Genomic DNA, 13,317 nt, shown 5'->3' on the forward strand with positions numbered 1-13,317 from the left:
AGATATACATTTATATACACATACATATATATACATATACACACATCCATACACACATACAGTATATATGCATCCATCAATTTTCTACCGCATACATACATGCACACATATATATATATATATATATACACCCACACACATACAGTATGTGTGTACATATATATAAAGGATTTTTGAATTGTTGCTATTTTTAGAATATTTAAAAAAAATCTCACGTACCCCTTGGCATACTTTCAAGTACCCCCAGGGGTACGCGTACCCCCATTTGAGAACCACTGGTATAGAGTATGGCCAACTAAAAATATTGTATAGAGTATGGCCATCTAAATAATCTTGTATAGAGTAAGGCCAACTAAAAAATCTTGTATAGAGCAGTGGTCCCCAACCACCAGGCCGTGGCCCGGTACCGGTCCGCGGACCGATTGTTACCGGGCCGCACAAGAAATAAAAAAATTAAAAAAAATTAAAAATATATATTACCGTAATTTCCGGACTATAAGCCGCACCTGACTATAAGCCGCACCAGCTAAATTTAGGGGAAAATACAGATTGCTCCATATATAAGCCGCACCCGACTATAAGCCGCAGGGTTTTGATGTGTAATTAGCGTAGTATATAGGGGTTCCTGCTACCACGGAGGGGATTGTCGGGACTGAGATGACTGGGAACGCAAAGCGTCCCATTTATTAACAATAAATCTTTCAATCATTCAATCAAACTTTCACATCTTTGACATGGCGAACAGCATTCGTGCAGAGTACAAATAATTAAACGGTGCAAAGTAATACAAAGTGCTCGCCTGTACGTTATCAAAATAACCAGCCTACCGGTATATGAAAAGTCAGTCTTTAATCATTGTGTCATCGTCTTCCTCCTGCGTACTAAAACCACCGAAATCCTCTTCGTTGGTGTCGGAGAAGAACAGGCCGTAAATAAGCCGCACCCTTGTATAAGCCGCAGGGACCAGAACGAGGGGAAAAAGTAGCGGCTTATAGTCCGGAAATTACGGTATTATTATTTTTTGAATTAAATCAACATAAAAAACACAATATATACATTATATATCAATATAGATCAATACACATAATATAAGCACACATGATTGTATTTCTTCATGAAAAAAAATAAAATAAAATAAAATACAATTTAAAAAATCGATGTCTTTGTTTGCACCTTTCTTGTGTTTGTCCCCAAAGAATGGAAAGTCCGAAGAACTTGTTCCCACTACAAAACCCCATGCTCACGTGGATATAGGACAATAACTTGTTCCCACTACAAAACCCCATGCTCACGTGGATATACTGTAGGACAAACACACAGAGTTGACCGCATTCCACATGTATCGTTTTACTCTTGAAGTAAAAAGCTGAAAGAAATGACAATGCTGCACTGTGACTACTCTAGTAATGGAGTAGAAATAATTGCTATGGACACCTTGTACTCAGGATAAATGCAGTAAAATAACAGTACAGTACGTACAGCTTGCCTACCTAATACCTGGAAGGTAAAGAACGCTCCCCATCATGTTCATAATGTAAAACTCTGAATAGACCTCAACATTTGAGAAGTTTACACACACCCACCTTTTTATTTGTGTGTGACAAAAGGAACACTCCCTCTAGAGCTTCACCCGACTCCCCTTGCTTTGTACACCTCTAAAATGACATGTAGTATAATGATACGCTCCTATGTACTACAGTTTTGTAACTTAAAGGCCTACTGAAATTATTTTTTTTTATTTAAACGGGGATAGCAGATCTATTCTATGTGTCATACTTGATCATTTCGCGATATTGCCATATTTTTGCTGAAAGGATTTAGTATAGAACAACGACGATAAAGATTGCAACTTTTGGTATCTGATAAAAAAAGGCTTGCCCCTACCGGAAGTAGCGTGACGTAGTCAGTTGAACATATACGCAAAGTTCCCTATTGTTTACAATGATGGCCGCATGAAGTGAGAGAGATTCGGACCGAGAAAGCGACAATTTCCCCATTAATTTGAGCGAGGATGAAAGATTTGTGGATGAGTAAAGTGCAAGTGAAGGACTAGTGGGGAGTTGAAGCTATTCAGATAGGGAAGATGCTGTGAGAGCCGGGGGGGTGACCTGATATTCAGCTGGGAATGACTACAACAGTAAATAAACACAAGACATATATATACTCTATTAGCCACAACACAACCAGGCTTATATTTAATATGCCACAAATTAATCCTGCATAAAAACACCTACGTGTTTGTTATGCTAGCTCCTAGCTCCTCTGCTAGCTCCTAGCTCCATAGAACGCGCCAATACAATTCAACACACACAATCACTCAGCCCAAAAGACCGTTCACCTAACCCAAGGTTCATAAAGCTTATATATTTTTAAAAAGTATTGGCCATACTCTATACAATATTTTTAGTTGGCCATACTCTATACAATATTTTTAGTTGGCCATACTCTATACAATATTTTTTAGTTGGCCATACTCTATACAATATTTTTAGTTGGCCATACTCCATACAAGATTTTTGGTTGGCCATACTCTATACAAGATTTTTTAGTTGGCCATAGTCTATACAAGATTTTTTAGTTGGCCCTAGTCTATACAAGATTTTTTAGTTGGCCATACTCTCTTTAGATAAGATTTTTTAGTTGGCCATAGTCTATATAAGATTTTTTAGTTGGCCATAGTCTATACAAGATTTTTTAGTTGGCCGTAGTCTATACAAGATTTTTTAGTTGGCCATACTCTATACAAGATTTTTTAGTTGGCCATAGTCTATACAAGATTTTTTAGTTGGCCCTAGCCTATACAAGATTTTTTAGTTGGCCATAGTCTATACAAGATTTTGTAGTTGGCCATACTCTCTTTAGACAAGATTTTTTAGTTGGCCATACTCTCTTTAGACAAGATTTTTTAGTTGGCCATAGTCTATATAAGATTTTTTAGTTGGCCATAGTCTATACAAGATTTTTTAGTTGGCCATAGTCTATACAAGATTTTTTAGTTGGCCATACTCTCTTTAGACAAGATTTTTTAGTTGACCATACTCTCTTTAGACAAGATTTTTTAGTTGACCATACTCTCTTTAGACAAGATTTTTTAGTTGGCCATACTTTCTTCAATATTGCTACTGTACATCCTGCTTACTACCCTACAAACATGTTTTGCTTGTTGGCAGACATCATTTTTAACCAATAGTGCTAAAATTTTTACACACATGGTCTTATCAGTCCCTTAAGGTGATCCTAATCTACGATAAAATGTGAAGTGAAGTGAATTATATTCATATAGCGCTTTTCTCTAGTGACTCAAAGCACCTTTACATAGTGAAACCCAATATCTAAGTTACATTTAAAGCAGTGTGGGTGGCACTGGGAGCAGGTGGGTGAAGTGTCTTGCCCAAGGACACAGCGGCAGCGACTAGGATGGTGGTGCCCGCCAACGCCAAAATGCATGAACATTACGATTTGACGCTTTTGCATTGTTTACCACGAGTATCCAACTTTGCAACAGTATTTCTAAAGTCAGAAAATATTAAAATAATCATAGGTCCCCTTTAAAAAGGTGTGTGCCACACGCCATCGCGTGCTGTATTTGTCAGAAAAAAACACACTTAAACTCTTATATACAGTAAAAATGCTATAGTACTATAGGAGTAATAAATACTGCACAATGGCAGCAATTACCAAATCACAGCCTGTGTTTTATACATTTGGCACAGATCACCTTTCACCTACAAAAGAGGAACCAAATGTATGGGGTTTAAGTAAATGTAATGGTTGTATAGTGTAGTATTTCATCTTGCGTCACATCTGTTTGTGTTGCTTTGTTTCCCTTCACTGGTATTGTCTGAGACTTTTTAGGGAGTGGCAACTTTTCCTTTTATAACTGGACTTGGAATAAATAGCTGCCTTGCACCGCACCGAGACTCACACTGCAGCCGACCGACTTTTGTCACAATGTGAGTACGCCTGTGTTCAACACACCGTCTTACACACCGCTTGTCGTAAGTTGATCATCACAAAATGGATGTTCTAACTTTGTAAAATTGTTTTTTTTTTAAGGTTTCTCCTTGCAGGACTTGTTGGCTTTCTGCTGGCCCTCAGAGCTGAGGCTGAATATGGGTAAGACACTTAAAGCACGTCTGTGTTGTCATATGCAACACCTACGGTACTAAATATGACTGTCATTGTGGTTTGTACATGAATTTTGACCTTAGCACCGAAAGCTAATCCGCAAAGCAGCTGAAAACTACAAGGAAAGTGTTGCAAAAACAAAAAATAGCTAAAAAATGTGCAACAATTAAATTAAAAGCACCTTTTTTCCCCCCGATTGAAAAGTTCATCATTACATTCACAAATTAACACAAAGCATTTCTATATCCAAAGTTTAGCTTCTATGTTGGAGTCATCGTAGCTTGTGAAAGAGCAAAGGTTCAAGATAAAGTACATTAAATCCCCTTTAAAAAATGATATTTTTGGTCATTGTGTCATAATAATAGACCATGTTGAAAAATTAATTGCATCTCTAGAAAGCTCTAATCAATACCTTTAATTTGAGGTACTACTCAATGGGGTTGGTTACACATAAAATTTTAAGCGAACTATCGTTAACTTACATTTTTTGCCGATCTTCTTAAAGCAGTGTGTCACGAATCGGTGTCTGCAAGAAGGCCCTAACTTCCGAACGCTCTGCAATGAGAGCATTTTATCCCGCCGTCTTTCTTTTCCTAGCTGGTAAACTTTGTTTTTTTTGTAGCCATTCATAGCAATTGGGCAAAGTTTAGCTACTAACTTTGACTACCATTGAACGTACAGACAATTGTGACAAAAGCACGGCCGCAAAATGTTGATCAACGCTAGGGATGTGAATCTTTCAACAACTTAGGATTCCATTATATTTTTAGGGTGATTCGGAATCGATTCTCAATTTAAACCGATTCTCGGTTCACAATCTATACTCTTTTAGAAACAAATCGAATGATCTATTACTACATTTGAGTTGATATTATTGGTGTAAATAGGTCACTATTATCTTTTAATATTGTTATTACTATTAATATAATGATAATTACAGTGCAGTAATGATCTTTGTCAGTACTGTATTGTAACTGTTTCTTTCACTCATTTTTTGTTATGAACACTGGAACCATATTTGTAGATAACCGCTGATCTCACCCTTGTACCAAACACAAACTATGTCCAAACATTTAATAAAAGTGAAACAACTATTGCTGGACAGGATAGGTTTGAAAAGGGGGGGGGGAAATGGCGCCAATTCCAAGATGAACTACATTCCTCTATTAACGGCAGTAATAATAAGAGCAATAATACAAGAGAGCAATAAGTGTGGAAATGGCTTGAAAAACGTTCTTCTAAAAATCTACGCAGAATCATAATAGGAATAGGAATCACGATTTGGAAATTGAGAACGACAGTTCACAAAAAAATTTATGCAGTTTTATTTGTAATTGTACGGAGCCCCTAAGGCAGTGGTCCCCAACCTTTTTGTACTTACGGACCGGTCAATGCTTGAAAATTTGTCCCACGGACCGGGGGGGGAGGGGTAATAAAAAAATAAAAAATAAAAAAATATTTTTAATTTTTTTTGTCATAAAGAAATACAATCATGTGTGCTTACAGACTGTATCCCTGAAGATTGTATTGATTTATATTGATATATAATGTATATATTGTGTTTTTTATGTTGATTTAATTTAAAAAAATAAAAAAATAAAAAAAATTTTTTTTTTTTTTTTTAATTTCTTGTGCGGCCGCGGCCCGGTACCAATCGGTCCACGGACCGGTACCGGTGGTTGGGGACCACTGCCCTAAGGGACATGGGGGAAAAATACATTTTTATATATATATTTTTTTTTTTAGACATGTATCTCGTGAAACGTTTTATAAAATTAAAAACAATTTAATTTTTTTTTTTTTAATTTTTTTTTTTTTAAGAAATGTATCTCGTGCGCACGAGATACATGTAAAAAAAAAAAGTTTAAATCATTTTATAAAAATAAAATATCGTGCGCACTAGATAGTTTCTCTTGCTCACGAGATACATGTCTAAAAAATAAATAAATAAATAAATAATTATTAAAAAAATAATTTCCCCCATGTCCCTTTAGGGACATGGGGGAAATTAATTGTGAAAAATATAGACTTTTATTTTTTCAAACAATCTGTTTGCTTAAATCGGGAGTCAGCAACCTCTTTAGTGCTCTCTAGTGGCTCCTTGGAGCATTTTCAAAAAAAGGACTGAAAATGGAAAAAGATGGGGAAAAAAATAATATTTTTGTTTTAGTATGGTTTTTGTTTGAGGACAAACACGACACAAACCTTCCTAATTGTTAGAAAGCCAACTGTTTAATATGTTTGTGTGTACGCTTCACTGATGAGACTATTTGGTGAAAATTTTGACCTAATAATTTTGGCGGTTCTTGAACTCACCATAGTGTGACAGTTTGTTTACATGTAAAAATGTCCACTCCTTTGTCTCATTTTGTCAACCAAAAGTTTTATACTGTGCGTGAATGCACAAAGGTGAACTTTGTTGATGTTATTGACTTGTTGGAGTGCTAATCAGGCATATTTGGTCAGTGCATGACTGCAAGCTAATCAATGCTAACATGCTATTTAGGCTAGCTGTATGTACATATTCAATCAACTCAGTTTCGTTTTTTAATGATTTCTGCTAATGGTGTGCCTCCGGATTTTATCAACGCAAAAAATGTGCCTTGGCTCAAAAAAGGTTGAAAAACACTGCACTAGAGAAACAAGCGGTAGCAAATGGACGGATGGATGACTGTTGAATATGAGACGAGTCTGGGAATATTCCGTTGCAATTCAGCAAACGGGTGTGGTCTTTTCACAGAGAGTACTCTGAGATGTCGTTCTGTACCGAGACAGAAGAATGTCTGATGTTCGACCTGGTCTGCGAGACTCCACACTACCAGGTGAGCGTTGAACACACCCACAGATAAAAGACATTGACTTACTGTCACGTCTCTCAGGTCCGCCACTACAAGGCCATGAAGTGGGTGACCACCACAGAGAGCTCCTTCCTAATGGAATTCGCCACCATGAAGGCATTCAAGCGCCTGTACAAATACATCGACGGTGAAAATGAGAACGGTACGAACGTTACACGACTACACATTGCACTGTCTTTTGACTTTCATTTGAAAAGGTAACTTATTTTGTGACATGACCTCATTTAGATGGTGAAGGCGCACCTGATGGCTTTCAGAGCCGTCTTTGTGCAGAGACAATGTTTTTGTACACTTCCTTTCATCTCCAGGACAAAAGATTGAAATGACCACACCTGTAAAATGTTAGCCTTTTTCGCTTATACATTTCAGTTTCTTCTAGGAAAATACCTTTTTGAGATAATAGATGATCTATTATTCATCTATTATACCAAAATCTTATCTGACTAGACACAACTGAAACATACACTATATTGCCGAAGTTATTTTGGCCACCCATCCTAATGATCAGAATCAGGTGTCCTAATCACTTGGCCCGGCCACAGGTGTATAAAATCAAGGACTTAGGCATGGAGACTGTTTCTAGAAACATTTGTGAAAGAATGGGCCGCTCTCAGTGATTTCCAGCGTGGAACTGTGTTGCGTCTGCCCAGTATTCCCTCTCAGGGAATTAAAGTCACTGGTCAATCCCAAGTTCTTTCAGATGACATATATGCAGAGTAAGAAGGACCATCAAGACAGAATAGGAATATTATCAAGTTTTACTGAAGCTTCAGGAGACCAGCCCAGACCAATACATTCATACCGGCTTCTCAAATTGGTCCGACATTCAAACGGAAAGAAACTACTTCTTGAATCGGAAAGCAGTCCCCCCAGAAAGGAATACCTCCCCCTTCCCCAACACTGATAAGATAAGGAGGGGGATGTATCCTTTTCACATTCCAATGTCTAAAACACTACACAGACCTCTTTAGACAAAGAGAAACTGGTATACAGAGTATACATTGAAAAGTACTAGATCAGTGGTCCCCAACCTTTTTGTAGCTGCGGACCGGTCAACGCTTGAAAATTTGTCCCACGGACCGGTGGGGGGCGGGGGTGTATTTAAAAAAATACAAAAAAAAACAACTTTTTTTTAATTTTTTTTTTTAACATAAATAAATACAATCATGTGTGCTTACGGACTGTATCCCTGCAGGCTGTATTGATCTATATTGATATAGAATGTATATATTGTGTTTTTTATGTTGATTTCATTAAAAAATAAAAATAAAAATAAAAATATTTTATTTATTTATTTATTTTTTAATTCTTGTGCGGCCCGGTACCAATCGGTCCGCGGACCGGTACCGGGCCGCGGCCCGGTGGTTGGGGACCACTGTACTAGATGCTCCAAACATGACTGTGAATAAAGAAAGAACTCTTAAACTTAGGGATGTCCGATAATGGCTTTTTGCCGATATCCGATATTCCGATATTGTCCAACTCTTTAATTACCGATACCGATATCAACCGATACCGATATCAACCGATATATACAGTCGTGGAATTAACACATTATTATGTCTAATTTGGACAACCAGGTATGGTGAAGATAAGGTACTTTTAAAAAAAAATTATAAAATTAAATAAGATAAATAAATTAAAAACATTTTCTTGAATAAAAAAGAAAGTAAAACAATATAAAAACAGTTACATAGAAACAAGTAATTAATGAAAATGAGTAACATTAACTGTTAAAGGTTAGTACTATTAGTGGAGCAGCAGCACGCACAATCATGTGTGCTTACGGACTGTATCCCTTGCAGACTGTATTGATATATATTGATATATAATGTAGGAACCAGAATATTAATAACAGAAAGAAACAACCCTTTTGTGTGAATGAGGAGGGAGGTTTTTTGGGTTGGTGCATTAATTGTAAGTGTATCTTGTGTTTTATGTTGATTTAATTTAAAAAAAAAACAAAAAAACCCGATACCGATAATAAAAAAAACGATACCGATAATTTCCGATATTACATTTTAACGCATTTATCGGCCGATAATATCGGCACATCCCTACTTAAACATATATGCATTCTCCACAACTGTCATAAATAATAATAATAATAATAATGGATTAGATTTTATATCGCGCTTTTCTAATACTAGATACTCAAAGCGCTCACAGAGAAGTGGGAACCCATCATTCATTCACACCTTGTGGTGGTAAGCTACATTTGTAGCCACAGCTGCCCTGGGGTAGACTGACAGTCATAGGATGCCACCTGTGCAACAAATCCAGTCGTGAAATTTCCTCGCTTCTAAATATTCCAAAGTCAACTGTCGGCTTTATTATAAGAAAATGGAAGAGTTTGGGAACAACAGCAACTCAGCCACCAAGTGGTAGGCCACGTAAACTGACAGAGAAGGGTCAGCGGGTGCTGAAGCGCATAGTGCAGAAAGTCTTTGCACAGTCAGTTGCTACAGAGCTCCAAACTTCATGTGACCTTCCGATTAGCCCACGTACAGTACGCAGAGGGCTTCATGGAATGGGTTTCCATGGCCGGGCAGCTGTGTCTAAGCCATACATCGCCAAGTCCAATGCAAAACGTAGGATGCAGTGGTGTAAAGCACGTTGCCACTGGACTCTAGAGCGGTGACGACGCCTTCTCTGGACTGATGGATCACACTTTTCCATCTGGCAATCTGATGGACCGGTCGGGGTTTGGAGGTTGCCAGGAGAACGCTACATTTCGGACTGCATTGTGCCGAGTGTGAAATTTGGTGGAGGAGGAATTATGGTGTGGGGTTGTTTTCCCAGGAGTTGGGCTTGGCCCCGTAGTTACACTTTCTTTCATCTCCAGGACAAAAGATTGAAATGACCGCACCTGTGATTGTCAAGATGGTTGACAAGAAGTTTTGGGAAATGGGCGAATACACGGTGAGCTTCCTGCTGCCCAAGGAACATCAGGCCAATCCTCCCAGACCCAAGGACAGCAGGGTGAGCGGAACGGTCCTGGAAACAAAAACCATCTATCTTCAAACGGATGGTTTTTAAGTTTCTCTCAATAGATTCTATTGCAACAGGAATGAAATAATGACATGTTGGCCCGCAGGTGGTGTTCTATAGTTCAGAAGACACCAACATGTACGTGCGCAGCTATGGAGGCTGGATGACTTCGGTGTGTGACTACAATGAAGCTTACAAACTGAAGAAGTACCTGATGTCAGATGGCGCTTACTTCAAAAAGGACTGCCACTACGGGGCTGCGTATAACAGGTTGCTATTTCTTGACATCACATTTCAAATAATGAGGATTGTCAGGTTCAAACACTGATGACATTTATTAAACAGATGAGAAGCAAGGAATCATGCAGAGACAGAGTTCAATTTGGCTCAATGAGGAGACGCGTTTTGGGCCGTATTCTAGTTACAGATCCAAACTACGTTCTAAAAGTCCAGCCCCCGTGTTTCCTGTATTTATTTGGAAGGTCCCTGTTACATCACTGAAGCTGTCGCTGAGGGAAGGGGGTAATCTCGACAGCTCCAGTTAGACACAATATATGATTGTACAAAAATGCAAATGTGTTGACGCTGGTGCTATCGCCTTGTCTCTGCTCTGTCTGCGTCACGGCGGTGTTCGGCCTTGGCAGTCAAAATACAGATAATATTTAAAGCTGCAAGCAGCGATGGACGGGACCGACTTTGACGGCACATAAAATCCAAACCGGAGCAGTAATTAAAACTCTTTCGTCAACTTTTAATCAGAAGGGTTCAATCTCTCTCCTGTGCTAGTTTGAAGCCGACACGACAAACGCGCTCAGAGGAGATAATGTTTGAGAAAAGGTGACCGGTTTTTACAAAACTTTTGTTTTGAAGGGAGAATTGCAAACTTCCTGTTGATTTTTGCTGGGGGTTGTCAATACATGAAATGTAGGTCTAAGTGAGACCTACATAGAGGTTTTTGTTTCATGTCTCTAAGACATTCCTACTGGAAGTTACAGGCAGTGTTGTCTGTGTTTTCTTCCTAGGAGTAGTTGTGTCTGTGTTTTCTTCCTAGGGGGCGCTAGAGCGCAATTTTGAGTTTTGGGGTTGGGTTTTTTTATTAGATTGCAATTTTTGCCAGTCCTGATGTGTGTGTCCAGTTTGAGTTTTGAAGCATGTTAAGGGGGTCAAATTACAGCTCAAAGAGGCAAAAGTGACTGTTTTTACAAAACTTTTGTTTTGAAGGGGGAATTGCAAACTTCCTGTTGATTTTTGCTGGGGGTTGTCAATACATGAAATGTAGGTCTAAGTGAGACCTACAAAGAGGTTTTTGTTTCATGTCTGTAAGACATTCCTACTGGAAGTTACACGCAGTTTTGTCTGAGTTTTCTTCCTAGGAGCAGTTGTGTCTGTGTTTTCTTAGGGGGCGCTAGAGCGCAATTTTGAGTTTTGGGGTTGGGTTTCTTTATTAGATCGCAATTTTTGCCAGTCCTGATGCGTGTGTCCAGTTTGGTGAGTTTTGAAGCATGTTAAAGGGGTCAAATTACAGCTCAAAGAGGCAAAAGTGACTGTTTTTACAAGACTATTGTTTTGAAGGGGGAATTGCAAACTTCCTGTTGATTTTTGCTGAAGGATTTCAGTGTATGAAGTCTAGGTCTAAGTGAGACCTACATAGAGGTTTTTGTTTCATGTCTCTAAGACATTCCTACTGGAAGTTACAGGCAGTTTTGTCTGAGTTTTCTTCCTAGGAGCAGTTGTGTCTGTGTTTTCTTCCTAGGGGGCGCTAGAGCGCAATTTTGAGTTTTGGGGTTGGGTTTTTTTATTAGATTGCAATTTTTGCCAGTCCTGATGTGTGTGTCCAGTTTGAGTTTTGAAGCATGTTAAGGGGGTCAAATTATAGCTGAAAGAGGCAAAAGTGACTGTTTTTACAAGACTATTGTTTTGAAGGGGGAATTGCAAACTTCCTGTTGATTTTTGCTGAAGGATTTCAATGTATGAAATCTAGGTCTAAGTGAGACCTACATAGAGGTTTTTGTTTCATGTCTCTAAGACATTCCTACTGGAAGTTACAGTCAGTTTTGTCTGAGTTTTCTTCCTAGGAGCAGTTGTGTCTGTGTTTTCTTCCTAGGGGGCGCTAGAGCGCAATTTTGAGTTTTGGGGTTGGGTTTTTTTTTATTAGATCGCAATTTTTGCCAGTCCTGATGTGTGTGTCCAGTTTGGTGAGTTTTGAAGCATGTTAAGGGGGTCAAATTACAGCTCAAAGAGGCAAAAGTGACTGTTTTTACAAAACTTTTGTTTTGAAGGGGGAATTGCCAACTTCCTGTTGATTTTTGCTGAAGGATGTCAGTGTACGAAATTTAATTCTAAGTCAGACCTACATAGAGGTTTTTGTTTCATGTCTCTACGACATTCCTACTGGGAGTTACAGGCATTTTTGTCTGTGTTTATTCCTAGGGGGCTCAAGAGCGCAATTTTGAGTTTTGGGGTTGGGTTTTTTTATTAGATTGCAATTTTCGCCAGTCCTGATGTGTGTGTCAAATATGGTGAGTTTTGAAGCATGTTAAAGGGGTCAAATTACAGCTCAAAGAGGTAGCGGTATAATAATAATAATAAAACCTTACAATTACAATAGGGTCCTCTGTCCCAAAGGGACATTGCGGGCCCTAACTATATCAACGGCCCTTAAGCATAAAGTTGTGTGATAATATACACGTACATGATTATTCCAACAGTATCGATTGTATATCGACTGAATTTGTGTGTGTGTGTTGTCAACCTGCAGCCCCATGACCTTGTGGAATAGACACAACGAGGTGTGGTTCCCCGCCATGGGGAATCCGGTGTGTTCCAGCAGCGAGGAAATGGAGACTCCTTACCCGCCGACCCAAATGGGACCGGCATGAAGCGCAGCTGACGTCATCACCCAACAATGCGGGAAAAAGGCGTGCTGTCCCTTTAAGACGTCGTAGGATAATATGAAGAGCTCAAATTTCTAGCACAATGTTTGAAAAGTTGTTCTCCAATTCATTCAATAAAGTACGAGTAGCTTGCAATGACTTCTTGGGCCAAAACTCACAATTAAAGTCTATAAATCTGTCATTAAGAAACTTAAACACATGTCAATTATTTTTATAAAAATGCAGAATCGTATAATTCTGTGTTGGACCTGAGATGAGGTGGCGCCTTGTCCAGGGTGTACGCTGCCTTCCGCCTGAATGCAGCTGGCATAGGCTCCAGCACCCCCGCCACTCCCAGAGGGACAAGCGGTAGTAAATGGATGGATTGTTTGTGTAGGTAAATTATATTTTTTAATTTACAGTAATGTGTGAAAACAGCAACCATATTTTAATGCAAAAAAACAAGC

General features: G+C 38.7%; 1 protein-coding gene across 1 annotated transcript; it reads left to right on the forward strand.

Moving 5' to 3' along the window:
• Positions 1–3,859: 3,859 nt before the first annotated feature.
• Positions 3,860–13,009, forward strand: soul5 (heme-binding protein soul5). The gene is made up of 7 exons (XM_062049361.1): positions 3,860–3,953; positions 4,057–4,116; positions 6,869–6,950; positions 7,008–7,128; positions 9,832–9,968; positions 10,084–10,247; positions 12,736–13,009. Coding segments are annotated over exons 1-7 (687 nt in total). The 5' UTR covers positions 3,860–3,951; the 3' UTR covers positions 12,857–13,009.
• Positions 13,010–13,317: the final 308 nt, after the last annotated feature.

This window comes from Entelurus aequoreus, linkage group LG06, assembly GCF_033978785.1.
Source record: "Entelurus aequoreus isolate RoL-2023_Sb linkage group LG06, RoL_Eaeq_v1.1, whole genome shotgun sequence".
NCBI classification, from domain to species: Eukaryota; Metazoa; Chordata; class Actinopteri; order Syngnathiformes; family Syngnathidae; genus Entelurus; species Entelurus aequoreus.